At 49.2% G+C, this 27,570-nt stretch overlaps 1 protein-coding gene across 2 annotated transcripts; it reads right to left on the bottom strand.

Annotated features, from left to right (window-relative positions):
- Positions 1 to 31: 31 nt before the first annotated feature.
- CUNH6orf89 (chromosome unknown C6orf89 homolog) lies at positions 32 to 24,597 on the bottom strand. Of its 2 annotated transcripts, none has more exons than XM_071449957.1 (8): positions 24,496 to 24,597; positions 20,996 to 21,203; positions 19,455 to 19,620; positions 7,263 to 7,417; positions 6,827 to 6,948; positions 5,638 to 5,764; positions 4,826 to 4,949; positions 32 to 4,457 (listed from the first exon to the last, which is right to left on the bottom strand). In XM_071449957.1, exons 2-8 carry the CDS (start codon positions 21,182 to 21,184, stop codon positions 4,372 to 4,374), a joined length of 969 nt encoding a protein of 322 aa, XP_071306058.1. In that variant the 5' UTR covers positions 21,185 to 21,203; positions 24,496 to 24,597; the 3' UTR covers positions 32 to 4,371. The 2 variants fall into 2 exon arrangements, with proteins under 2 accessions (XP_071306058.1, XP_071306057.1); XM_071449956.1 differs by lacking the exon at positions 24,496 to 24,597 and adding an exon at positions 22,192 to 24,361.
- Between the last annotated feature and the right edge of the window lie 2,973 nt (positions 24,598 to 27,570).

Here is a 27,570-nt window from a genome sequence, read left to right as displayed (position 1 = left end):
TGACATTCAACATGAAAATAAAAATCAGGAAAAGGGTCATTAACACTTGTATTTAATTGCAAAAATTAAAAACTTTTTTATTCTTCTTACATACAAATCTCATTTATTTACATACTTTACAGGCTCTTCCCAAGTATTTACAAAGTTTGCAATATATTAAATTAGGACCATCCATAAAATTCTGCATTAAGTGCATATTCACATTCTTTTTTTTTTTTAATCCATCACTAAGTTTAGTGTTCAGCATTGAAACAGTCTTTATGCATATATAGCTTTACTTCCCAGCACCTCTGAGCCTTTAGAATGTGGCTCCCCTCCCCAAGACAAGGAGATAATGCTAAAAATAAATCACCTGTCATTTGTTTCAATCTCCAAAGCAAAGGGAAGTCCAGCATCTCCCTTGTCTAACTCAGCAGGACACTAAATCTGCCCTTTACAAGGAGGAGGTTCCTGAAGAGGAGGATTTGGAGTTCTACCTATAAAATTTACCAAGAGGAGAAAGTTTGGTTTGCAGGAAGCAAAAACTCTTTGTGCACCCACCAAAATGGCCTCACCCCAGGAAATGTTCAATAATTCTCTTGGGGGCCGTGGGGCTGAATGAGGACCTGGGTTTGGGGTGTGGAAATTTCCCTCCTGGAGGGAGGGAACAAGAGGCTTTCAAGGCAGAAGGATCCCCTTTTCTGAGACACTGGGGATTACAGAGCTCACATCTCTACCATGAGATGCTCTCCTGCTCCCCACCTCCTCCTGCTGCTGCTGGAGCCCAGGAGGCCATGAGGGAAGGGAGGTGCTTTGATCCAGCCCAGACAAAGCAGCTTCTCCTCCAGAATATTCCAAAAACAGGCCTGGTGGGAGAAGCTGCAGTCTGGAGACTCATGGGGAATCTGACTCAAAGCTCTCCAGGGCCTTGCAAAGAGACCCCTCAGGGGAATCAATGTGTGCAATAACAGTGGGCAGGGAAAAAAAATGAAAAGGAACAAAGAAAGCAAAAAAAAAGAATCAATAGAAACTGCCAGGTTGGCTCCCATGGGGCCACTGGTTTCCTGGTACTGCAGTAAATCATAATAATCCTTTCTCCTCCTTTCAGTTACCCTGAGTTCGGGACTGACTGACAGCACTGGTCAGTGACCCCTGCTTTGGGGAGCAGCTTTAAACCACGATCCTCCTGCCCAGCTGATGGGGACAGCCCATCCTTCCAGCCTGGCAAGGGCAGAGGTGCCCCCTCCTCACCTCTGCCCGCTGGGCTCGTGGGTAGTACCGATTCTGGTGTGATTTCAGAGCAGCTTTGCAGCCTTTGGGATGTGGGGTGAGGAGGAATCCCCCTCCCAGCTCACAGGCAATGAGCTCTGAAGCACACAAAGGGATTTTAAAATGTATTAACTGGGAACTTGTGTGAGCTGGGCAGAGTGGGAGTGGGAGATTGTCCAAACCAGCACAGAGAGTGCAAAAGGGGAGCTGAGGGAGACCACGGTGGGACACCCTCTCTGTGAATCAAGTGATCATGGCTGTGAAACCTCAATAGCTGCAGGAACGGCCCTGTTCCACCTCGGCAGCCACTAGGACCACCAGCCTCTCCAGGGAAGTCCTGCAGCCTTTCCAGGGATGCTGGGAAGCTGCAGCTCTGGATGTGGAAGACAACCAGGTATCAAAACCTCCCTTTGGCCATCCCATTCTGCCCTTGTGGCCTCACCTCTGGGTTTCCCACCGTGGCTCCTCGCCTGCCCTGGGATGTGGAAGGTGTGAGCACCACTCCTCTGGCAGCTGGAGACAGGAGCTGCTCTGGAAGCTGTGCTGCAGACTGGGGCTCTGCACTTTGGCCAAAATTGACTCTATCAGCAGGAGAACTGCCCTCCTGTTATAGTTTAGCAGCTAATTCCTTACAGCCTTTGGAAGAGGAAGAGAAAATATACCGGAGAGCTTAAAAACAAATGATGTAAGCCCCGAAGGGAGCGGGGCTGGGACATATGCAATGTATCTGAGACAGAGCTGGAAACTTATGCAGAGCCCATAAAGTGCACTTGGAAGGCTGCTCTGCAAACAGGCCAGACTCAGCAGCTCCTGTCCAACCAGCTGCAACTCTTCGAGGAAGGCTGCAACTCTTCGAGGAAGGGAGAAGCACGACGTGAGAACATTTCTGCTAAACAGGCACAAACCTGCCCCTTCCTCCCCCTAGTCCAAACAACAACTGTAAATAGATCCATTTTCTCTGCTTCTTCCTGAAAGAGCCAGACAGCCACAATGGCTTAAGTGTGACTCTCAAAATCCAGGCATTTCACAGACACTTGGGAATTATCTCCGCAGCTCTTTTACAAGTTACAGTCAAGGACACTTAGCAGTGACAGTGTCACCAAACCGCCACAATCTCAGCAAGAATGGCTCCAGCAGCATCTTTGAGCAAATGCTTTACAAAAATGGGTCAGATACAAAAGCAGTAAGAGGTGCAGTAACCTGGTCAGCCTTTGAATTTGATTTGAGAAGCTGCCAAAGTGTAAATAGCAACAGTCACTAATGAGGCCCTAATTTTGCCATCACTGAACTCCCAAATTTCCATTAACTAAGACCCAGGTTTTAAGAGGAGGGAGAGGGGTGGTGTGTGTGTGTGTCTTGGCATGTACAAGATTGAATGTAGTGTCATGAGTGTGAAATACACTCCAAGCAGTGAGAACACTAATGGAAGTTCTATTAGTCCAATTCCCTTTAATACTTGGTAACAAATTATATTAGTCCTTTTCTATCCTGAGAGAGCCAGACTCTCCCCTTTTGGTTCTACTAGATCTGGTGTGTGTCCAGCACCAAGGGCCATGCACAGACTCACACAGGTGCTGGGCTTGTTCTCATTGTTTTGACAGGAGAAAAACAAGGGTTATGCATAGAAATGTTTGTAGTGTCAAGGCCTCAGACTCAATTCTTTGGAGCAGGAACTATCCTCTGCCTTATTCTTGTACAGGAGCCAGAAGTGGTCATCCCACTTGGCAGCTTTTGTCAACTCCTAATCAGATTAGCACAATGTTTGCTCCCATTCTCCTCAAAAACAAAGGCTGGACAGACATTTTCCCAATCTGTCATTTTACATGTACCTAAAATATTTACAGAGAAAAAGGCTCTTGCTCCTGAGAACAGAGTTAACTCGCTGTCAACCAAAACCCCTCCCAACTCCATATTAACAAGTGTGAGAGAGTATGTCCTGAACTCCAGCCCTGGCCTATGAGTTCAGCCTGACACATCTGTAAATGATCTTCAGCAGTGGGATCAGACCCAAAGGATCAGACTTGGAAGGGACCGGAGCATCCGCAGTCTGCGAACCCCGAACCCGAGCCTCTCTCAGGGCACTGGAGACAGCGCTGCTCCAGCAGCAGGAAACACGCAAAGGCAGCTTGGAAAGGACCCAGGAAAAACCAACGTTCATTCTGAAGACAGAGTTCCAGGTCTGGAAGGAGTCAATGCAAAAATATGCCAGGGAAGAGGGAGGTTTCAGGTGCTCCCAGAGGTGCCATGGGCTGGGAACGCAGGCAGTGCCTCCAAAACAAGGAGCAGCTGAGAATGGCTGTGCAGCCCTTGGTGTCTGAGGTGAAAGCTGGACAGAGCTGCTCTCTCCCAGCCCCAGCTCCATCCAGAACTCCTGCACTGCCAGCACCTCTAAGATGTGTGTCGGTGTTTTTGCAGGAAAGGAAGTGGAGGTGAAGAAAAGCACAATTACCATTTGACTCACTCACAACCTGCTGTCAGAGAGCTGCAGAAAGGCGATCACAACACAGAGAGGCCTGAAGGGATTCTTTTGGTACAAGAAGGATGCAGTGGGTGAGAGTTTCTGCCCTCAGGCTCAAGGCTCTCCCCAGCCTGGGAGCAGGAGCCAAGGTCAGCTCTGCAGGGCTCACACAGCTGCGGACGTGAGGGAGAGCTGGGACACATCACCAATTCATTCCCTTTATAGAACTGGCCTGACTACACAGGCTCAAAGCTTCCTCCTCAGGAGGAATGTACACAGAAATGTCACACACCCCATCCACTCCCAAACCCCCCAGGAAGTTTCAGAAGTGCCATAATCCACAGAGAACATAAGGTGAATCTCATCCTGAGAAATCCATCTGCTGCTCCTGGAAAAAAAAACCCTTTGCTGCAAACCCAGGGCTTACCTGAGGGGACAGGGAGGGTCATAAATAGCTTGAGCTTCTCCCAAAATACATTTGAGGAAAGGCAAAGGATTACCTCAAGGGTCAGGAAAATAGTCCTTTTAAAACACTGTAAACATGCAGGGTGGCAAAGCTGCCTGCCCCAGTAGCCCCGGCTCGCTCCTCTCAAGTCGTTGCCTTGGCTTCAAAGCTGAAAGCCTTGTTGTCCTGGGAACAGCTCTGTTTTCCCACCCCAGCATCCTTAGCTGGCAGCTCCATCACAAATCACAGCTGGCTCTGTCCCTCTAGCCATGAAGCTCATTGTCCAGTGATCTGTGCTGGCATAACCTTGGGAAGAGGCAATGGAGAGGCCCTGTTAGATGAACCCATCCTTAATGAGTGCTCCCATTTCCCACAAAGGGATGTGGTCATGCTGGAGCTCTTTGGAAAGATAATTCCCTCAGTGGGCACTGGGTTTTTAGTACCCATTGTGCACCCACACTGCTCAGCTTGGAGCATCTCCAGTGTTGGAGTTCTAGGCCACAAACTCCCAGTCCAAGAGGATCGCTCCCCGTGCTGTGACAAGCAGGCACACACCACTCTGGAGGTGACAATGGCACAAACCACCATCCCAGGTGTCAGACAGAAATGACCCAGCTGGAAGCAGTCTCCTGATTCCACTCCCAGTCCCTGCAAGCCACAGCTCTGGTACTCACCCAAATCCCCAGCTTCCAGCTCCACCTTGAACACCTCACAGTGTCCTCTGCACGTGTCCAGAGGTGCAACAGTCAGGGTGAGCTGCCCACTCCCAACAGCGAAGAGGCTGTGCAGGCTGTAGCTCTAGGACAGGAGGAGAGGATTTCAAAAGCCTGGCCAGCTTTCCTTGGCTCTGTCTGCCCAAAGCAGGGACAGTCACTGCCCTGCAGGCAGGTGAGACACAGCAAACAACACGTTTGCTGCTCCACCAGTTACCAGTGGAGCACAGAATTTTAGCTGAGGTCAGCTGCATGCAAGGGTTCTCCTCTGCTCCAAGGCAAGGCAGGGCCTGCACATCCCCACAACTCAGGAAAACAAAAAGCAGGAGATCAGGCCAGTGAAGTGTCTCAGAATGAGTGAGACTCACTGCCTGCAACAGCTCCTAAAATGCAACTTTTAAAACAATTCTGCCCAACTGTGCACAGAAAAACCTCACCCAACTATAGAGCAAGGCCAGACACATGAATGGAGCAGGCAAGGGGTGTTGGATGGAACAAGGTGATCTTTGAAGTCCCTCTGTTTCTGTGACATTTCCAGTTGCCAAGGGAGATGGGCACAAGGTATCTCTGCCCCAAACTGGACACAAGTGCTAGGAGGCACAACCACCTTGAGATGCCACTTTACACAGGGATGGACAGAACTGAGACAACCCCAAGAGCTCCTTTCCAGGACTGTATCAGCTAAAAATACCCTGAAAATCCCATAAAAACTCAGAGCTGCTGGGAGACAACTCATGGCCAGGAGGAGAATGCCTTTGGAATTAATTTCTCACCTTATTCCCCAAATCTGGGTGGCGGATGAGGAAGCAGCTCTCCAGAGACACTGTCTTGGGGAAGGACAGCAATGAGGAAGCAGGGAAAAACTCCTGGAGAATCCTGGATCTATTCACAGACTTGTTCCTAAACAAACCAGCCCTTATTAAACAATCATCATACAATGATAATGTTTGCATTTAAAAGCTATTTTCCAGATAAAATTCTTGCCAAACGTTCAAGCTTGATAAGCAGCATGACAGACTAGCCCTGGGAGGCAGGAGCAAAATTCAACCTCAGCCTCGAAATCTGCTCCTTCCCACTCTCCTCTGAGCTCCTGCACCAGGACCATGTAAAGAGGGAGCAAACAGGTCCTTATGGATGCCTGAACTTCGTTTCCCTCTCATTTTCCCTTAAAATGATCCAAGTCATTGACCAGATCCATTAATTACAAAAGATGCAGAGAGGTGGCATCATACACAACCATAACTGAACCCACACTGTGAGCCAGGGGGGGATCCAAGGCTATTCTCTAGACCAGGAAATGTAACTGGAAAAGGCCAGGTGGGGCTTGTTATCTTTACATCCCTGTCTAGGGGACTAACATGATTAATTCTTCTGCACCCTGACCATCCCTCTACCAGTGCTGGCTCTGAGACCTCAGAGAGCTCTGAGTTGCTCACATGTCTTGTTCCCATTAAAGGCTTTGGCAAAGAGCTTTTGGATTACAGGGGCAGGATAAGTGCTGGCCATATTTTCTGCACAAGACCAAACACAAACTGCAGGATTCTTTGGCTTTCCATCACTTCCCAGTGTTTGCAGAAGTCATGGCATCTCTTCTCAGTCAGCACCAGTGGTGGAGGATTTCCACTGAGCAGACAGAGGTGATAGAAATGTGAACCAGTTGCCTCAGGTGATCAGTCACAGCCCAGATGATTTACAGCCTGAAGAACGGGACCAGGCAGTTCCTGGGATAATTTTATCATATAAGAGGAGCAATAGCTGGAGACCAAGCACCAACTCTCCATTTTTAGTGCAGAAGTCTTGTCCTCAGAACAAATCAGTGCCAGAAGCAGCCTCTAACCCACTCCTGTACACCTTCCCTCCAGTTAAACTGCAACTTGCAGGCACTGCTGGTTCACACAGGCAGAGCCTGAGCACCCCTACAGAAAGGATGTGTCCATCCATCACATGTTTTGTCTGACTCACCAGGGAAAGAAAAATGGGCAGCTCCATAATTCAGCTGAATTTTCTTCTATTATAACCTCTGCCAGTTCTGGATCCTGGGACTGAAAATGCTTCAGTTCTTCATAGGAGAGGTGCTGCCCTGTCTTAAAGAACATGAGACAAAGATAAAAGCTGTGCCCACAGGGTTGCTCCCTGCTGCCATTTCCCTCCCACTAGAAAATATCCAAAAGCAACAGCCACATGGATTGCTAAGTGTCCAAATACAATGATCATTAGTCAGAGAAACAATGCAGGGAGCTCTTTCCTCCCACATCTTGACAGGAGTGAAATGTCTTCTTAGACACCTGTCCTCAATGAGCAGTTTGAGTTCATGGGTGAAAATCCTGGGCAGGGGTTTTGGGCTTGTGCTGTTCAAGAGTTTGGACTCATCACCCAGCCTCACAAATCCCTGCATTACCTTGATTAGAAAAGGCTGATGCCTCTGGAGCTTTTCTGATAGCTCTCTGAAGTCTGTCACTATGTGAAGGCTTTTCACAGCAGAACAGACTGTGCAGTTTGCAGGAAGTGCAGAAGTGTTCTGTCTGCAACCTGCTGCCCACCAGTCCTGGCATTCTGGGGAAGAAACAAGGGAAACCTCTTTAGTAAGACCAAAAATGGAATGGAAAGGAGACAAATTCAATTACAAACTCATTATCCCTAACATGAAACACTGAGATTTCTTATAGTTTCTGATGGCTGTAACTCAAAAAGAAGCAGCTTCAGCAGGCAGGGAGCTGGAGAGAATCTTTCCAGCACATTTTGGAGATAGAGCTGAAGGTTGTGAGCAATGGGAGAGCTCATGGAAATTCCACTTCTCTGTACATGAGGCACACAGCTCAGCTACCCTTCCATGAGCAACAGAGGGATGGCAACCATCATATGTAGTGTAATTAAACTGAAACAACTCCATAAGTTGTTTCATGAGCAACCCAAAGGTGTTATCAAGGAGGTAACACCCAGTAAACCAAAAATAGATTCAGGGTGGAAAGAGTAACTCCCACATGGCTAGCACTGGTGTCATGAACCCTGCCAGGACATACCTGAAATCATCACCCTGCCCTTTCCCACTGTGTTAATTTAGAAATTTGTCCCAGGCAATGGGACAATCTCTGATGTGCAGAAGATGTTGGGAAATGTCAGATTTCACCAAGACATGCTGCTGCTGTTTTCATTCATCCCATGCATTGACTTGAAGGTGAAACTGGGAGAAAAGTTCCAGCACAAGCAACCCCTGGACCACAGCCACATTCATTTTAAATTCCAAAAATTGTTACACCACAATCAGCTGAACTGGCCTACAATGAACACTGCATATGTTTACATCTTCAAAAATTTAATTTTTACATGAAAACACCAACTTGATGCCTATATCCCACCTCCCTCCTGCAATTAACAGCTCTCCCAAAAAACCAAAGAAACATTAAGAGAAGGGAATTGTTGCAGCAGGGAATGAGCAGGACAATGCTGAACACCCCATGCATTTCTATGGAAAGGATGTGCAGGGCAGCCACCACTCTGAAAGGGTGTGGGTCTAATTTACAGAACACACAAAGATCAAATTCCAACTCCTGGTCCTGCACAGAGACATCCCAAACTCCCACCCTGTGTCTGAGAGTGGTGTCCAAACACTCCTGGAGCTCTGGCAGCCTCGGGGCTGTGCCCATTCCCTGGGGAGCCTGGGCAGTGCCAGCACCCTCTGGGGGAGGAACCTTGCCCTGATATCCAGTTGTAACATCCCCAAGACAAATTTTTTAATTGGGAGATACAGCAGCAGGTTATGAGAAATGGGAGAGCTTAATGGAAATTCCACTTCAAACACAGATTTTATGGCAATGACAGCCCTGGTTCTGCAGCCTTAATCCAACAGGAGAGGCTTAACTTGGGCAGTGGCAGCAAACCCATCCCAGGCCTGATCTGTCAGGGTGGGTCAGGAAAAACCCAAGGCCTGGGACACATCTCACATGAAATATCCAGGGATCTGTGCTCACCAGCAGGCCCACCCTACCAGCCCCAAAGTCTCCTGGACATTGCTGCAGGCAAACTTGGAAAAATGGAGGGGATGGAAAAGGGAGAAAGAAGAGTGAAGTCTGGCTGAAAAATCAAGTTGGAAAACAAAGATACACAGCAGCTTTTTGGGGCAAAAAAGACCATGCACAAACTGCTTGTCACTGCCACTGCAACTTCCAGCCACACTCATGCTCCTGCACAGGGCTAAGAAGGGATGAACAGCACTTCAGAGGGACACTCTTGTTTTATTTTCCTCTCTGACATCTGCAATGGGCCATGAGGAATGCTGCAGAGGATTTATGTTCATTTGGACATAACAACAAGGAGCAGACTGGGATTCATTTTGCTTCTTTCTTCCTGAGTATTTCCAACTCCCAAATGCTGCATTTCCCACCCTACTGCTGGGATATGGACTGAAAAGGATCAGGATATAATTCCTAGTCTTTCTGGAAGAGGCATCTACACTGCTTTCAGGGAAAGAGGAAAAAGGCAAAACAAAGTGTAAAATCCTTCTTGCAAGCAGAAGTCCCAGTCCCATGAGAAACTGCTCCAATGTACTTTCCCTCCCTGCTCACAAGAGAAAAAAGAAAATCTTTGTTCCACTGCCTGTGCAAAGCTTCAGTTTTACAGCAACAAAAAAACTCAACTCACAAAAAACAGCTGGTCAGTGACAGGAAACAAAAGGCTGAAAGATCTCACCAGAGAAAGGGCAGTCACTGTGAAGAGAACACGAAAACATCTCTATGCTCTGTCATCAGATGGGGCGTAGCAAGGCTGTAATTTCTCTCTGGGCAAAACTCAGAAACCTCATCCCCAAGCATTAAGCACAGTTGTCCCCAAATTTTCCCTCTGGGCTCAGGGCAGTACCCCACGGAACAGGATGCTAATCAGCTTGACAGTACAGAGCTTGATTCCTCTTTTGAGCCAGGCTGGGATATTTGCATTCTCAATTGCTCGATTCAGGAGGTGATTTCTTTTCCCCATGAATAACCAGAGCAGAGCACTGGCTGAGATGCATTTCAAACGCTGCAAGTGGGGTTGTGGGATTTTTTTTTTTTCCCCTAGTAATTAATCTTTTAGATTTATTGTGGAGGGTGTTAGTCTGTGCACCAGCATGTGTGTGACTGGCATGACAAGCACAGGCAGTGCCTGCCCTTCCCAGGGAGGGCAGGAGGAGAGATGGGGCACACAGAAGCCAACTGCCACTGGGGACCAGGGCAGGATTTCACCCAGGATGCTGATTTTGTCTCCTTGCCCTCCCTGCATGCCTTTTACATTATCACCCTGCCTGCCCAGACACCCTGGGGATTGCTCTGGTGGAGGCTGGGCGCTGTCTGTGCTCACACACGCTGCTCAGGGATGCAAATGGAAGATGCTCTTTTCATCCCAGCCCAGCCCTCACACCATGGTCTCATCCACTCCCATCCACACCAGGCTGAAGTGCTGGGCGTGGGCAATGATCCCCGAGGAGCTGGAGTGCAGGAGAGCAGCTGGAGCAGTGACACATCCAACTATCCATTACACGACACAAGTGTGGCCAACTTCTCTCTGTTTCTCACCCCTTTTTGAGGGGCAGCCTTTGTTCAACAGAACTTCAGTTCCCCATCGGCCATAAGCACCTCATATTTCCTTTTATGTGTTATTATTTCTCCAGAACAAGAGCTGCCTTCTCCCCTGTGTCAGGAGAGCTCCTAGCAGAGCCAGGCCTGGGATTTTCAGCTGCTAACACAGCACAGACCAAAAGATAACAATCTTCCCTTAAAACACATCTATGATTAATACTACAAGGAGTTTATGACTCTACTTTCCACTATGCAGAAAAATAATTTTCAAGTCACCCTCAATTTAAAATGAGTACCCCGCCCTTCTTGGCTGTTTTCACAGAGGATCTCCCAAATTTTTGGCTGCCCACAGCACTGGAGAGGGGTGTGTGTGCACAGCCCCAGAGATGCTGGGTGTGGATGATCAGATTGTAAACTCATAGCTCCTGAGAAGACCTGGCCCTGCTTCTGCCCATTGCAGCAAAGCAAATTACCTCATGGAAACTTGCCCACATGGATGTGAGAGCAGGATCTCAGCAAGCCCTGCTCTCTTTAGGGACCATACAGAGGGTGCAGGATCAATCTGCCACTGCAGAAGGTTCAAAGGGAAGCCTCTAGCAGGAGGAACTTTTGTTCCTGCAGGATACAGAGCCAAGGGCTGCTCCTGACCCTAACAAAGTGTTCAAAACACAGAAACCTCCTGCTTGTAGCACTGCAGGTGCTGAGGCAGTTTGCTGGCTCCCCACCACGCCGCTTTGCTCCCTAGCACTCAGGGCTGCAAGGCTGTAGCAATCTCCACCAGGCAAGCACCTGCCAGGTCTGCACAGGGAAGTCTGGCCCCAGGGAGACCCCCCAGGAGTTCAGAGCCCCCCAGGTGCTGTGTCTGTAGGGGCTGTTGCTGCCATCACCCACAGTCGCTGACAGGAAGCTCCCCAGAGGACTGGTTGATGAACTGAGCAGCTCCACAACCTGCAAAGGCTGGTTCCCAATCCCACATCCTTCTTTCTGAGGATGAGACTATTCCCCAGACCTACCACATACTTCACCAGGGCCAGTCCTTGGAATATTCAAGCAAACATAGAATGAAATGCTTGGAATATTCAAACAACTTCCACAAGCATTGGATGAACTCAGGGCTCCCAAGAATGGCTGTGCACTGAATATTCCCCAGACATTTCTCTGTCCTTTCTTGTAGTTCCATTGTACAAACCTGGGTGTTTCATTAAAAGGGGATTCTGCCTCTCTGCCCTGCTCAGATGAGACCCCACCTGCAGAGCTGCCTCCACTCTGGGACCCCAACACAAGAAGATGTGGAGCTGGAGTGAGTCCCAAGGAAGCCACAGAAATGCTCTGAGGGCTGGAGCCCCTCTGCTCTGGAGCCAGGCTGGGGTTGTTCATCTGGAGAGGAAAAGATTCTGGGGAGACCCTGGATCCCCTTCCAAGTGCCTAAAGGAGATCCCAAAGAGCTGGAGAGGGACTTGGGACGAGGTCAGGATGAGGGGGAATGGCTTCCACTGCCAGAGGGCAGGGATAGATGGGATATTGGAAAGAAATTCTTCCCTGGGAGGGTGGGCAGGCCCTGGCACAGGCTGCCCAGAAAAGCTGTGGCTGCCCCATCTCTGGAAGTGTTCAAGGCCAGGCTTGATGGGGCTTGGAGTAACTTGGAATAGTGGAACAATTCAGGCATCAATTCATGATCACAACATTTACACAGGTAAATCCCATAATTCTTACTTTACAAAAGTAGGAATTCCAAGCTCTGTAGCTACCAGGAACAGTGGTGGCACAGCTTGGAAGAGGCATTTGGAGCACTTTGTTGCACAAGCAATGTTTCCATCTTGCTGCAAATCCTTCACTAGGCTAAAAATTAATTTGATCATTTATAATGTCATGTCAAAGTCAGACTAAACTGATAGATTCTTAAGTAAGTCAGGCAGGAAACAAGGATTATTAATTACAGCCTGCAAGTCCTGATTAAGGACTGCATCACAGTGGGGCTTTAAATATATACTACAAAGAGTGTCCCTGTTCAGCACCAGATCCTCACCCCTCCCTCATATTGAACTTTTATTGTAGCTCTGGGTATACTGAATAGATTTATACCACAAGAGGAAAGTACCTCCCAGTTTGGTTCACAGCATTTTTAGGAACAGCTAGGAACAAAATAACAACTACAAAAAAACCCCATCAAGAACCCCTTTATTGTTGTTCTGAGTAGAAGTCATCAGCTTGAAGAACTACTCGTTCATCTCACTAATGGGGAACGGCTGCTCCACCAGCACAGGGACCATTAGTCAACCCCGAGCAAAGCATGAAAATGATTTTGATCCAAGCAGACATTGTGAAATCAAGTCTGCTGAGCCGAGCCCAAGAGGAATTCACAGTCCACTGGGGCAAAAGAGCATTATTTCCAGGAGAAATCTGCACCTACCAGTCTCGAGAATGGAAAGCAGAGGCCAAGCTGTCAGGAAAGCATCCAGAGTCCAGCTGCACCTCTGGTTACCTGCCCCAGTGACAGCTTGTGCTGCATGAGCAATCTGCCTCAGAGGAACAGCTCTGGAAACAAACCCCTCCCAGCTGCTGTCACCTGCCTGATGGTGGCCTCAGCCTGTAAAAGGTTTGACATGTCTGTGTCACAAGTGCACAGAGGGCTCTGCCAGGCTGCTAAATGCCTCTGCAAGAGGCCACCTATGGCAAACACCGATCCCAGGGAAGCAAATCCAAAGTAAGGATTCACTCTGCAAATGAGGAGACAAGAAATTTTGGAGGCTTCACAATATAGAAATAAAAGGAAGAGTATTTTGTGTTCCACAGCACCACAATGGTTTGGGGTTAGTTTACTGCCAGCAAACCCAAATAAACAGCTCACTGGCTGAACCAAGGCCAAAGTAACAGAGTATGAACGGCTTGGCACCACCCTGCCCTGCAAAGTCAGCTGTTTTTTTTTTCCCCTTTGAACGAGCCAACACATGTCTGCTGGTTGCTTTCAGGTTATATCATAAAAGGGTTGTTTACATACACAAAAGATCAGATAAACTGGCAGCTGTGCAGTGATGGGAGGGAGCCCTGCACATGCTGTGACCCACAACCACCTCCAAATGCTTCAGCCCCCAAAGCGGGTGCACAAAAACACACACAAAAACAAGAGCAAAAACCAGCTCAACTTTGCTGAGGAGAAAAAAAAATAACATCCTTTGAGAGCAAGAGGAGAGGAAACAAGTTAGAAATCAGATCCTGCTTTACCTCCCATGCAGCCTTATTGCTCAACCCTTTATTCTGAGCAGGCCCATGCTCTGAGCAGGCCCATGCTGCTTGGGCTCAGGAATGGGTCAGACAGAGAGAGCATGGGCTGCAAAGCCCATGGGGAAAGGCTGGATGAACACCTGGGTGCTCGGCTCTCAGGAAAAGGCTGGATGAACACCTGGGTGCTCAGCTCACAGGAAAAGGCTGCATGAATATCTGGGTGCTCAGCTCATGGGGAATGGCGGGATGAATATCTGGGTGCTCAGCTCTCAGGAAAAGGCTGGATGAATATCTGGGTGCTCAGCTCACAGGGAAAGGCTGGATGAGTATCTGGGTGCTCAGCTCTCAGGGAAAGGCTGGATGAATATCTGGGTGCTCAGCTCACAGGGAAAGGCTGGATGAACACATGCTCAGCTCACAGGGAAAGGCTGGATGAACACCTGGGTGCTCAGCTCACAGGGAAAGGCTGCATGAATATCTGGGTGCTCAGCTCTCAGGAAAAGGCTGGATGAATATCTGGGTGCTCAGCTCACAGGGAAAGGCTGGATGAGTATCTGGGTGCTCAGCTCACAGGGAAAGGCTGGATGAGTATCTGGGTGCTCAGCTCTCAGGGAAAGGCTGGATGAATATCTGGGTGCTCAGCTCTCAGGAAAAGGCTGGATGAACACCTGGGTGCTCAGCTCACAGGGAAAGGCTGGATGAACACCTGGGTGCTCAGCTCACAGGGAAAGGCTGCATGAATATCTGGGTGCTCGGCTCTCAGGAAAAGGCTGGATGAATATCTGGGTGCTCAGCTCTCAGGGAAAGGCTGGATGAATATCTGGGTGCTCAGCTCTCAGGGAAAGGCTGGATGAATATCTGGGTGCTCAGCTCTCAGGAAAAGGCTGCATGAAGATCTGGGTGCCCAGGCTGCTCTCAAGAAGCAGCAAGTCTCCATGCAAGGCAGGCATGCTTGGTGCTCCCCTTCTGCAAAAAGCTGTGCCAAGGATAAAAACTCTCCAAAGGCTGGAGTGAGAGAAGTGTAGGGAAAAGTGTTTTGCCTGCAAAGGGTTAAGATCAGGGAAGAGACAGGGGCTGGCCAAGAGCCAAGGCAAGCCTCCAGCTAAACCCAAGGTGGGCCAGCCAAGAGGCAGAGGCTGCTGCCCTCTCCCAGTAACCAGCTGCTGCCCTCCCCCAGTCACCCAGCCTGCTGTGACCCATCCCCACAAACAGCTCTGGCACCCAGCAGGCTTTAGTAACACACTGACAGGCCATTTACAAGGTGTTGCTAAACACTGCTCCTCCAGCTGGGCTCCTTTCTCTACAATAATTACACATAAAGCCCTAAACGTGATTTTAGCCCTACTGGTCTAGGCAAAAAGGGGTATTTAACACTTCTTCTCCAAGCTGGGGATAACTTGCACAGGATCTCTTCTCCAACACTGAGATTCATGTGTGCTTTTGTCTGATTTTAGGTGTGCTGAGCAGTTACTGACCCAGCTGATTCTGGGCTGTGCAGGATGAGTGTGCCCAGGACCAAGTGTCATTATTAAAAGCAAAGCTGGATTTTCCTTGAGGTCATTACACTCCCTGCTACCAGTACAATGTGCAAATTGTCACACTGGGTCACAGCCTGTTCCCCACTGACAGACCTGCTCTGCTGAGGTTTTTGAGCTGCAAGGACTGAACTTACCACAGGCTGACACATGAGTTAATGTGAGAGCAGCTTAATGCCCTGCTCATCACATCATTGCATGGCTGGCAGGGAACAGTTACCAACCAGCTGACATCAAAAATCATATTTAGATATTAACAAAGCTATAGGGATGACACAGTTGTGAAGGACAGAAAAATCAGGTAGAGTGACCACCAGCGTGGTTTTAAAATTTCTGTAAAAGAATAGAAAACCCCTTTTCATTTGGCTTTACTGAAGACTTTGAGAGCTCATGTATCCCTAATGCTTCCTAATGCTGGGAGAGAGGAGCACTTGTACCCCCATTTTGCACCAGAGAACTGAAACACAGCGGGAATTGTCCATCCCAGCCTGTGTGAGAAATTAATCCAGAATGCACAGGTCTTACATTTCCCTGGAATAGCATTAGATAGCTGTGAGTTAACCCATCAAAATACACCATGTTCCTTACAGCAGGTAGACCCAGAGGCCTGACAGCCCACTGCCCTTTATAACCTCTCTGGGGTTATAAATGAAGAGCAGCCAATGTGACCCAGCACCAGGGCTTTCACAAGCTCTGCATAAACACCAGCTCAGGAAGAGCAAATGCAAAGCACATTTCCACAGACCTTTTCCCCAACCACAGGGATCTTGCCCTGGGAAAACAGCTGGAAGAGAGGCACAGACCCAAGGGTCTAAGAGTCAGCTATCAAGGAACAAAGGGTGGGAACATAAGGTTTAATATGGGAATTGATCCGGGGAAAAAAGTCAGCAAGAAAGAGAGCACAGAGACAGGCAAAAAGGAAATTTACTTTGGACTCAATCCTATAAACAATGCAAGAGAGTTTTGTGGATGCTGCTCCTCACCTCGGCTGCTCAAAGGTCCACCCACAGGCACTGACAGCCCTTGTCACCCACAGCACCACTCTTGGGTGGAAGGCACAAGGATGGAGGGCAGGTCACCATCAGCAGGAGGGAGGGGGGAGCACATCCTGCACCTCTGCACCTCCCAAAGCCTCACCACCACTCTGACTGCAGCTCTTGCCTCTCAGGGGAAACCCAACAACTGAGCTGCCCTTGTTCTGCAACACAAACCTGGCTGCTCAGCCCACAGCTCCCAGCAGAGCAGGCTCCAACCTCAACCCCAGAAAGCTTCCTCAACAGGAACAGAACCTCAACAGGAAAGCTGCCCCAAAGCTCAGGAGGGACAGCAGAGCCCAGGCTGCCCCTGCCTGCCCAGGCACAGAGGAAGGAGCCAGACCACCCCTGTCCATGGCAGGGTAACGTGTGCCAGCACTGCTGGTGGGCCACAGCAGCCTCCAGCTGACACCAGGTGGTTTCCAACAGGAACAGCCCAAGCTGGCTTTGAACTGGTGCCCAAGCACAGAAAGCTCCAAGCTCCATCCTCAGCCCCCTCAAAATTTTCTTCCCAGAACCCAGATTGGGAAAGGAAGAGGAGTCTGTACATCGAGTCCCTTCATTAGTGGTTTTCTCTGCTGCTCAGGCACAGTGCAAACATCTGCCTTCTAGAGACAGGAGACTCAGAGGGGATCTCATTAAGGCATATAAATATCTCCAAGGGATGCCAAGAGGATGTGCCAGACTTCTCCATGGTGCCCAACAACATGTTTTAGCCACAAAGTAAAACATAGGAAATTCCAACTTCTTTCCATGGAGGGTGGCAGAGCACTGGAACAGCTGCTGGGGAGGTCATGTCCCCCCCTCTGTACCCATTCCAAACCCACCTGTTCCAGGTGACCCTGCCTTGAAAGTGGGGTTGGACTGGGTGACCTGCAATGGTCCCTTCCAACCCAAACTATTCTGGCATTCTGTGATCAGATAGAGAACACCAGACCTGCCTGCAAGACCTCCTGGACTTAAAACTCTCATCAACAAAGAAGACACAAAATGCAGCTTTACCCCTTCCCTTCAGCAGACCACAAGGCCAAAATTAGAGGCAAAATAATACAACAAACAAAAAGCAGGGAGAGCACTCAGCCCCTGCTGGATGGCTTCACCAGTGTCCTGCGGGCAGCAAGCTGTGATGGTGACACCAGTGTCACTGGGACAGTGCTGGTGGCTGCAGCTGCCTGCTGGGAAGCCAGGACATGAGGGATTCCCACAGGAACCCAGCCAAGGTTCAGCCTGGGTGCTGCACTCTCCCATTTCAATAGCCAGGGTCTTGTCCAGGATCAAAGTCACTCCAGCCAACCCCAAGTCCATCTGTTAATTGGGACATGCTGTGGTTTCCACCACAACCCAATTCTGTGAAAAAGAGAGCAGGAACTGCCTCTCCCCTCTCCTCTTTCCCCAGAACTGGATTGCTGCCCACCCTATTGCTCATCACTTCTGAAGACTTACAGGGCTCACAGAGACATGAGGGATTTTATGTCATTTAAATAAAAACACTGCATCCTTCCTCTCCATCCACCTTTCCCTTTTCCCCTGTTCCTCTGGATGTTTCCCCATCTCATCATCATGCAGCTGATTTTTCCAAAGGTAGGCCAGAACTGCTCCTGCTCTTCTTTATCTTTACAAGGAGATCCTCATGGTTTCAGGCAGCCCTTGTCCTACAAACTTTAGCTGTGCTAAGGAACCTCCCTGGGCTCTTCTCATCCGAAGGGACCCTGTGGTAGCTGAAGGAAGAACCTGTCAACTTTCTGGACAAAATCTGATTGAACAAACACAACAGAAGCACAGAATGGTTTGGGTTGGAAGGGACCTTAAAATTCACCTTGCTTCACCCCATGCCATGGGCAGGGACACCTTCCACTGTCCCAGGTTGCTCCAAGCCCTGCCCAACCTGGTCTTGAAAGCTTCCAGAGATGGGGCAGCCACAGCTTCTCTGAGCAAACTGTGCTAGGGCCTCCCCACCCTCACAGGGAAGAATTTCTTCCTAATGTCCACCCTGCCTTCATATTTAGGTCATTTCCCCTTGTCCTGTCACTCCTGGCCTTTGTGAAAAATGAAATAAGCATTAAAATTCCCACTGGATTCCATCTCAATACAGGAGCAGGGAGGTGTTCACCCATGGAAAAGCTGGAATGCAGTAGATAAGCAAGCTCTTAATGTCATGTGCTTATCAGGGCCATCTTCTCACCTTTGTTTTTCATTCCCAGAGATAATCCATAAGGAATAAGAGGAACAATGGGGGATACCCTGCCCCACCCATACAAATTGGAATCAGCAGAAATCCCATGTCAGCAAGAGGGAGGGAGAGAATGTAGAATGGTGCTGCCATTTCAGGGAGCCCTTTTTAGCTCTGGCAGGAAGGTCAGAGCCAACACAGACAACTCCAACACAATGAGGTACCCAAGCTAAATATAACCATGACAAGGGCATGGCTACAGGAGTTTGTTTTTACAGTGAGCCACCAGACCATCAACATTGTGCCACATCCCTGCTCAAAATAATTCACAGCTTTATCATCACTGCCAGTCTTTGTGTTCCAGCAGAGGTAGAGCCCAGGCTTGCACCCACCTGTCAGGCTAAGTCAGTGAAATGATTAACCAAGAATGAGAAATAGCCAAACTTTTCCATTTCCATTGTGCCATTCTAGGAAAATCTAGGATGTTGCTCTCCTGTGATGGGATCACCTCACAGGGAACCCTTATCTGACTTCCTCCCACACACACACATTGCCCTTAATGTCACGTAAACATGACAGCACTCAATCCCCCAGGCCTTTCACAATATGCCACTTGGCACAAACTCCTTTTCCTTAAACCAGGCCAAAAGTTGAGGTTTTTACACTTTGCTCACAGATATCAAGATTTGGTTGAGACACTGGTTTTGCCTCACTCAGAAAAAAACAAGAAAAGGTGACATTTCCCTAGCAGAGCTATCTCAGTTCTGGTTCTCAAAAGTGCAAAGATTTCTAGAGAAAAGGGAACTCTGGTGGAAGAAAGACCCGAGGCATTAAAAGCAAGGAAAAGAGAATGTGCAAGAACAAAATTATCAAGTTAGAGATAAAATATGCTTCAGTCCCAGTGAAGCTAGAACTCAGGCTGCTATTTTTAAGTTCAGTGGTAGGAAAAGAGAAAACCATGATGCCAAGCCAGCAACACATTTGTGGCACCCTGGAGACATTCAAGTGACTCTCGTGGCTGGTATTTAAGTTGGTATTTCTTGCTAGGCTTATGTTATAGCAGGGAAAACATTTCCTTACTCTCCAACATGTACTTCTTGGCAATGGGCAGGGACAGCAGCCGGATGTGCCCAACGAGGGAGCCCCAGGCCTGGGCTCTGGAGAGTGGTGCTTCAGGTGGCAGAGGGTTGTAGGGCTGGATCACCAAATAAACAGTCAGCAACACCAAGCCCAGGGTGAGCAGTCCCTGCAAGGGAAAACAGGCACAGAGTAAATCACACTGCAAGGAGCTGAGGTGTCCTCACACCAGGACACACCTTCTGCTGGTATCAAAGGGCTGTGGCTGTGCACCACAGCATGAACACTCTTTATTTTTGCTGTGTCTCCTTGTTCAGCTGCAATGCTATTTATGTACACAGAGTTGTCAGCCAGTTTTATTATTAGGGCTGTCCACAGATGAAATTAAGCAGCCTTCAAACCCAAGCCACACAAAACAGCTTTGTTCCTGTATTTTAGCACTGCAAATAATCCAGCAAGAGATCAATCAGGATTATCTACAGATAGTTCCTTTTCCTCCCTACCTAATCAAATAAAAGCTTGCATTCCTGCCATGCCTCTTACACAAGGAAAACCCTGTGGCTTTTGCAAACATCCATCAAGCCTCGAAATACTTTGGCAGAGTTGGCACCAGCTCCCTCCTCCATAGCAGAATCCCAAATAAGCCTTGAAGAGATGACATGACGCATTTCTCCCCCTGGCCAAAGTCAAACTGAATCAACAGCAAAAACAAGAACAGAAGCTGAAAGTTCAAATTTGCAGTTTCCTGTTCTCCTGCCTCATTTTACAGCTTTTTATAGGACACGAGGAAGAGAGCTTGAATTTTTTTCCAAATAAAATCCATTGCAATGGATTTGTAGAGATGACACCAAAGTATTACTGAATATTATGTCAGTGGGAAGATTTTTAGACTTGAAGCAAACATCTGGTCTAGTGGAAAGTGTCCTGCCCATGGAAAGGACTTGGAACAGGATGATCCTCAAGATTTCTTCCTACCCAAACCAGTCTGGGATTGAATGGTCTCAAACCTACCTAACAATAGCGCCCTTTCACTCACTTTGCAAAAGTTTTTACAGAATCTTTTACTTAAGGCTTTTAAAACATTTTTCTACCATCAAGCATGATGATAATAGCTTTATTTCATAGACCAGAAGGAGAATAAAGGCATGTAGAAGCTTGTGGCAGGGTCAGAAAAAGAGCCATGTTCACTTCATGTTCACTCAACCCTGAACTTCAAGAATCTCTTTCCTTCCTCACATTTCCATTCAGGATGCCAACACTAGGAATCTTAGTCTGAAAAATCAATCCAAATCTCATTATTTAATAATTTATGGGAGAGGAAGATGTGGACAACATAAATTTACAGCACAGATGAGCAATTCCAAATCTTGGACAGCTGTTCTCAAAGCAGCTCATGGCATGAAGGAAGGAAGCTACACTTCACAGCTTTTTAAATAAAGATCTTGGAAAATTCATCAAGAAAATGCAATGGGAAATGAAAAGCTCAGGTGCAAAGGAGAATCCTGACCCTCAAATGCTGTGTTCATGCACAAAAGTCATCTTACCTTGTAGAGAGCCACTAAGAGAGGGTACCGTGGAGGGCCCCTCTGGGGTTCATTTCTCTCCAAGAGTTGCTTGATGAACTTCTCAATGGCTTTTTCTGACATGCCACACTGGTGGCCAGTCTGCCTCACCAGATCAATGGTCTCTGAGAGCTTGTCATAGATGCTGAGCTCGTTGGCTGAAAGCTCCATGGCCTCCGAGGAAAAATCCCTGAGGAGAGATGGGGTGTGTTAACAGAAATCAACTGCAGCCACAGAACTCAACATCACAGCCATCCCAGGAATGAAGGAAGGATCCTCTGGAGCAAACCTGCTCCCAGCCAACAGCACAACACTGAGCTGCACTCCTAATAGTCTCTGCTGCTTCAGGATCTCCCACCGACTCAAAGAAGCCGTGAAATTTCCTGACAAGAGCAGAACCGGCCGAGATTCGCAGCTTATGTAAATGAACAAAGCTTCCCAGAAATCCATGAAACTCCATTTATTCATTTACTCCAAATGAATCCGTCCCATAAAGCAATTGCTCACCGAGTACAAAAGCCAACAATACAAAGCTGATCATCACACACAGCAGCCCTGCTAAGCCCTCCCGTGCTACGATTGCAGTCGCTTATTTCAACCCAGATTTGTTTTCATTAAATCCCCCGTCAGCAGTGGGACAGGACAGAGAAACAAGCAGAATGTGTCGGACAAAGTTCGGCAGTTCACAATTTGTTTAAATTTTCGCAACATAATGTCAAAACCAACCGATTCTTGAGTAACAGCAACGTGAGAGCAGCTGCCCTGCAGGCAACAAAGCCCCCACCTTCCTCTCCAAGTTTGCCTGCAGGTCAGAGATGCCACAGAACTAAATATCCCAGCAAGAACTGCATTGTGCTGGGTGACAAAATGGCATTTGACAGCAAATTATTTCGCACTTATATAAGAACACACCCATGAGAGATCAACATTAAGTTGCAAAAAAAAGTATATTCCTCTACCACTTCTACTCTGCCACAAAGGCCTCTCTGACAGCAGCTCATGGGCTCAAGAAAAGATGTAAAGAAAAATTGCTGGACAAGGTACAAGCTGCCAATGTGAGAATCACACTGTAAAAAATTTTCCCATTGCCTGGGAAAAAACACTGCCACTGCCTGGGGGAAAGGCAGAATCTGCAGAGCTTTGCTTTGCCTCTCGTTTCTGATGTGGGTAACACTAACCTGATCAAACTGGGCCAGCTGGGAGAGAGTTGAGCAATGCTCTGCCCTGAGAGCACAGCCTGAGGATCATCACATAAAAACACAAGAAGCACCATGGATAATCACAGCTGAAAACTGAAATCACGCCCCTGTCCCCATTTTGCTCTACAGTTTCCTGGCCCCAGGAACCAGCTCATGAATCCACTTCACCAATCCACCTCTTTGCTCCCCAAATTCTGTCCCTGCACTGTGAGAACTGTAACTATTGGCAGGGCTCTGCTCACCTGAGCACCCACTGACCAGCCCTAAGTAACAAACCACCTAAACTCAGATTTGCTCAGCTGCAATTTGTTCTGGCTGCTCCCATGGCACAAATCAGCCACAACTCTATGTATGGACAGAACTGGAGACATGATGAAGCTCAGATCTGAACTCTGATTTGCCTTTAAAGAACTGGCTGACAGCTCTGCCCCTAAACCACCTACAAGTCACAACTCAAGCAAGGGTGATGTTAAGATCTTTTTAGTGCAACTCTGGGATGTATTTTCAAAACCCCCCAGTTTCACAGCTTTAGTGATTGCTCTTCTTCCCACAAGATCCCCCCTGTTCTGTCATTGTACACTTGTTTATGTGGTCACATGGAGCATCAGATCAGGAAAATTATCTGGCAGAAAAATAACCCTGATTTGTTTGGTCAGCAGCTGCCTAAGCATTCAACTCCAGCAGTTAATGTCAGATGTTATATTAACATCAGTGTCAAATTTCTAGCCACAGCCACAGAAACACCAAAAAGGTAAAAATGCCAAATTAAAACCCAACTCTGAGAACATACTGCACTGCATTACCAGGTTAATTAGCTTCTGGCCTTCTTCTACCAGCATTCCCTGCATTCCATGCAAATATTTGTCCCAGATCTTGCCACCTGAGCAGCCCCATGGGCAAGCAAAGCAGGTTGGGTCAATAATATCTCATATTAACCTCTCCAAGACAAGGACTTCTTTTTCTCATCTGTAAAGCACCTGCCATGCACGTGACAATAAAAACAAGCCATTGCTTTGCTAACTCTTTCATTCATGCAATACTCTGATTCGTGGAACAAGCAGGAGCCAGCACATCTGCAGGATATTAAAGGCCTTTTTTTTCCCCCCTCCAGCTTTTCTGGTTACTCCAGTCGCCTGGACACTGTAAGTGCTGTGCTAAGTGGTCTGAAAGATTATCTGGTGTCCTCTGGCTCCCAAGTGCCAAAGCTTTCCCCCCTGGAGCTGTCCCGTGCAGAATTCCAGCAGATTCAACAAGCTTCTCCTGCTTGCAGGATCTGCCTGGAACCACTTATAACAAACATCCCCACAGAAATGCTGTCAAACACTGTGGTTTCCCCTTTTCCAAACAACACAAAAATCCTGCTAAAATACAACACTGAGATATATCCCAGTTCCCACCCCTCTCCATTTACATTCCGCTCTGAGCAAACACCTTTGTAGACAACCCCTGTAAATCACAGAGACTGAAAACCCAATCCTCCTCCTTGACAAAATCAAGAGTAACTCAATCCTCCAGCTAGGAAATAAGGCATTATGCTTCCACATTGCTGGGAGAACAAATGAGGCCTTAAAAAACAAATAACAACCCATTATTTCCCTTCCTATCCCTCCAAAATAATAACAACAGGCTACTGTACCCTCTTTGCCACCGCACACACTGAGCAGGGCTCATCCCTTGCAAACCCCTTAGAGAGAGGCCTTTGAACGAGGAACCCATATGTTATTCTGGTTTTTTATGAACTCCAGCACCCCGGGAGGAATCAGCAGCTCTCTCCATGAACAGAAACAGTGATGGCACTTGGCTGGCAGGGTTTGCACCCCAGCACCCAGCTCTGCCCACAGACCCCAGCGTGGTTAGTCCAAGGCTTTACAAGGTAAATATTTAGACAGAAACGGAGCTGGAGGAGTCTTTAAAAGGGGAAGCTCGCTCGCCTTGCGGGTGAACCTACAGTGATGTACATATATATAGATATAGATATAAAAATATATTCCCATCTGCTTGGTGCCGCCTCTCTCGCCCTGCCAGGGGATCAGGTCCCAGCCTTGCTATGAAACCCCTCCGGAGGGACCCTGACCCGGCCACAGCCCCACGGCCTCGCCCGTGCTCCCCTGAGGCAGAGGAGCCCCAGCCAGGGGATATTCTTAAAAATAAATCAATAAACTAAGCAGGACACCCCCCACCCCGGCTCCGGCCTCCACAAGCCGGGGATCCCCCCGGCCCAGCCCACGGTCAGAGGCCGCAATCCGGGCCCCCCGCGACCCCCGCCCGCGCCCGCGGCCTCACCCCGCTCGCGTCCCGCCCGGCGGCTCCTCCCGCTCCGGCTGCGGCCCCGCCCGCCCCGCTCCGGCCCCGGCTCCAGCTCCGGCCCCGGCTCCTCCCGCGGCGGGGCGGGCACGGCTACAGCCCCGCTTCCGGTTTCCGGCAGGGCCCGGGGCCTGCACGCTGCCCGGGGACCGCCACACTGCCCGGAGATCCAACAGCGCCCGGGAATCCAACACTGCCTGGGGAGCTAACACTGCCCGGGAATCCAACACTGCCCGGGGAACCAGCACTGCCCGGGGACCCGACACTGCCCAGGGACCGCCACATTGCCCGGGGAACCGACACTGCCCGGGGAACCGACACTGCCCGGGAAAGCCTCACATTGCCTGGGGAACCAACACTGCTCAGGGAACCGACACCGCCCCGGGACGGCCACATCACCCAGAGAACACCGCCCGGGGAACCCCAGCACTGCCTGGGGACGCCACACTGCCCAGGGAACCCCTACATTTCCTGGGGAACCAACGCTGCCCCGGAACCGCCACATCGCCCAAGGACCCAGCACTGCCCGGGGACCGCCACATTGGCCGGGGAACCAACACCACCTCGGGACCGCCACATCGCCAAGGGAACACTGCCCGGGGAACCGACACTGCCCGGGCAACCCCCACATTGCCTGGGGACCGCCACATTACCCAGGGAACCAACAGTGCCCGGGGATTGCCACACTGCCCGGGGAACCAACACTGCCCGGGTCGGCCACATGGCCCAGGGAGCCCAGTCGGAGGAACACAAACACTCCCCGGGACCCCCCTCACCACCCGGGGCACTCAATAGCCGGGATGGCCCAGCCTGGGCTCCCGGCACTGCCCAGAACTCCCAACACACTGCTCAGCCCAAAGCCTCAACATTCCCCAGGACCCCACCAACACCTGTCCCTCTGCGGTCCCAAACGTCCCTCAGGACCCCCAACACTGTCCGGGACCCCCAAAAACCCCCAGAAACCCCCAACACCCTGGTCAGCCCCAGGGCCACCCAACATCCCTCAGGACCCCCAACCACCCCAGTACCTCTGAACAGCCCCCAGCACCCACATCCCTCCCCACTGGCACCCCCAATGTCCCCCGGAGACTCCCTGCTCACGTTTCAGCACAGAATATGGAGACCCCTTTTCCAGCACCCATCTCAGTCCGTGATTATTCCCACCCCAGACCAGCCTGAGACTCCCCTGGGTCATCAGAGCTCCTCAGGACCCCTAAGACCCTCCCAGCACCCATCTGAGCCCATAAATACATTGAGACCACCCCCAACAACTGCCTGACCTTGTCATTACTCAGAGATACCCCACCAGGACCTACCTGAGCCCATAAACACCTTGAGACCACACTCCAGCACCTGCCTGATCCCCCATTACTCACAGACCCCCCTAAGGAACACCTGAGCCTCCACCAGCACCTTGAGACATCCCACACAGCCTCCACAGGAACCCTCAGCATCTTCCTGAGCCCACAGCACACCCAACACCCTCCAGAACCCCCAAAATCTTTCACAGCCACATCCCATAGCATCCCTAACACCTCCCTTCATCTCCCAGCACCCCATTAGTCCTCAGTATCACCCCACAGTCCCCTCCAGCACCTCCTGGGAGACCCTCACAGTGCCCCCTGAACCCCACTTATCCCCAGCCCCATGGGGGACATGGGTGCCCATTCCCACAGGTCAAGTGACAAGCACTGAGCACACAGTTAACACCCCCTAAAAAATGTGGGAAAGCCCCCAAAATTGTGGGAAAGGCCTCCCTGGAGGCACCCCTGGTATGAAAAGCTTCGGAGAATGCAGGAGCCCCACTCTCAGATATGAGCTTCAGTATTTAACTGCAATTAAACATATTTTCAGTCAGCTTTTGATTGTGGGTGTGATGGGTGTTTTTGGTATCTCTCTGATGCATTTTCATAGAATCCTGGAATGGTTTGGGTTGGAAGAACCTTAAAGATCATCTCATTCCACTCCCCCTGTTCCACCAGACCAGGACCCTTTAGAGCAACCTTGTTTAAATTTCAGCCTTGTTTAAGTTCTCAGCCTCAACAACTTCCTGCAGTGCTGAGTTCTGCAGATGAATTAAACATTGCAAGAAAAAGGACTTCCTCTCCTCAGGTTTGGATTTCCTGCCCTGTCAATCCCAGCCCAGGGGAGTGGGATTGTCTCCTCATCTCAATTTTACTGCCATTCCAGGGAAATGGGTGAAATTCTGGGAAACGCTCCTGGGCAAAATCCAAATCCCACAGCTGGGGCACTGAAAGCTGTGGTTGAAGATTTGTTCCAACTTGTCAGAAGCTCGTGTGGGTTCTCTGCTTCCAAGGTGCATTCATCCAAGCAGGATGATGGTAAATCCCTGCTGACTTTGGGCTGGGATCCGAGATCTTCCCAATCTTGGTTTGGCTGAGGCAGCTCCTCTAATTCTTGTGGAGTGCCTTGAGGAATTTCAAACAGCTTAAAAGGAAACCACCTGATTTGAAAAAAAAACATCCTGTGGTCCAAACAAATATGCATTTCCCTCTTGCTATTAATATCCCAGGCCTTGATCCTCCTCCAAACACTTGTGCAGGCGTTTAATGGCTTGCAAAGGAGCGGTGCCTTTGATCCCAGAGTGGGAATGTTTGCTGGAATGTGAATTATTAAAGGTGAAAGATGCTTTCAAGTGCAACATGCTGCCCAATTTTTTCCAGTGTGGTTTATTCCCTGCCCCGTGTTTCTCCCAGCCTGGCAATGAAAAATTCATTTCCAAGTTTGGCGAGGAGGTTTGGAGTGTGGTAACTCATGCTTTGGGCACAAACTCCATCCTTTTTTTCTAGAGATGATTTCTCTAGGGGAATAAGATAGGGGAATAAGATAGACATTTCTTTTTGCCTGCTGTTCTGGGAATCCTTTTATTTCAGCTCCCACTTTAGGCCCTGTTGGAGCTCCCTGGTCCTTCCCTGCAGCAGCAATATTGCAGTGGGGAGGAATTGCTGCAGCTGCTGCCATCTAATGGGAAAATTCAGCCTCCACGGCCTCAACTCTTCATTTTAGAATCAGATAAAAGCGTTTCTTGCACAA

Source organism: Agelaius tricolor, unplaced genomic scaffold (assembly GCF_023055355.1).
Source record: "Agelaius tricolor isolate 1412-34295 unplaced genomic scaffold, bAgeTri1.0.p SCAF_30, whole genome shotgun sequence".
NCBI classification, from domain to species: Eukaryota; Metazoa; Chordata; class Aves; order Passeriformes; family Icteridae; genus Agelaius; species Agelaius tricolor.
The sequence above is the reverse complement of the archived record's forward strand: the minus strand, read 5'-3'. Positions and strand labels throughout refer to the sequence as shown.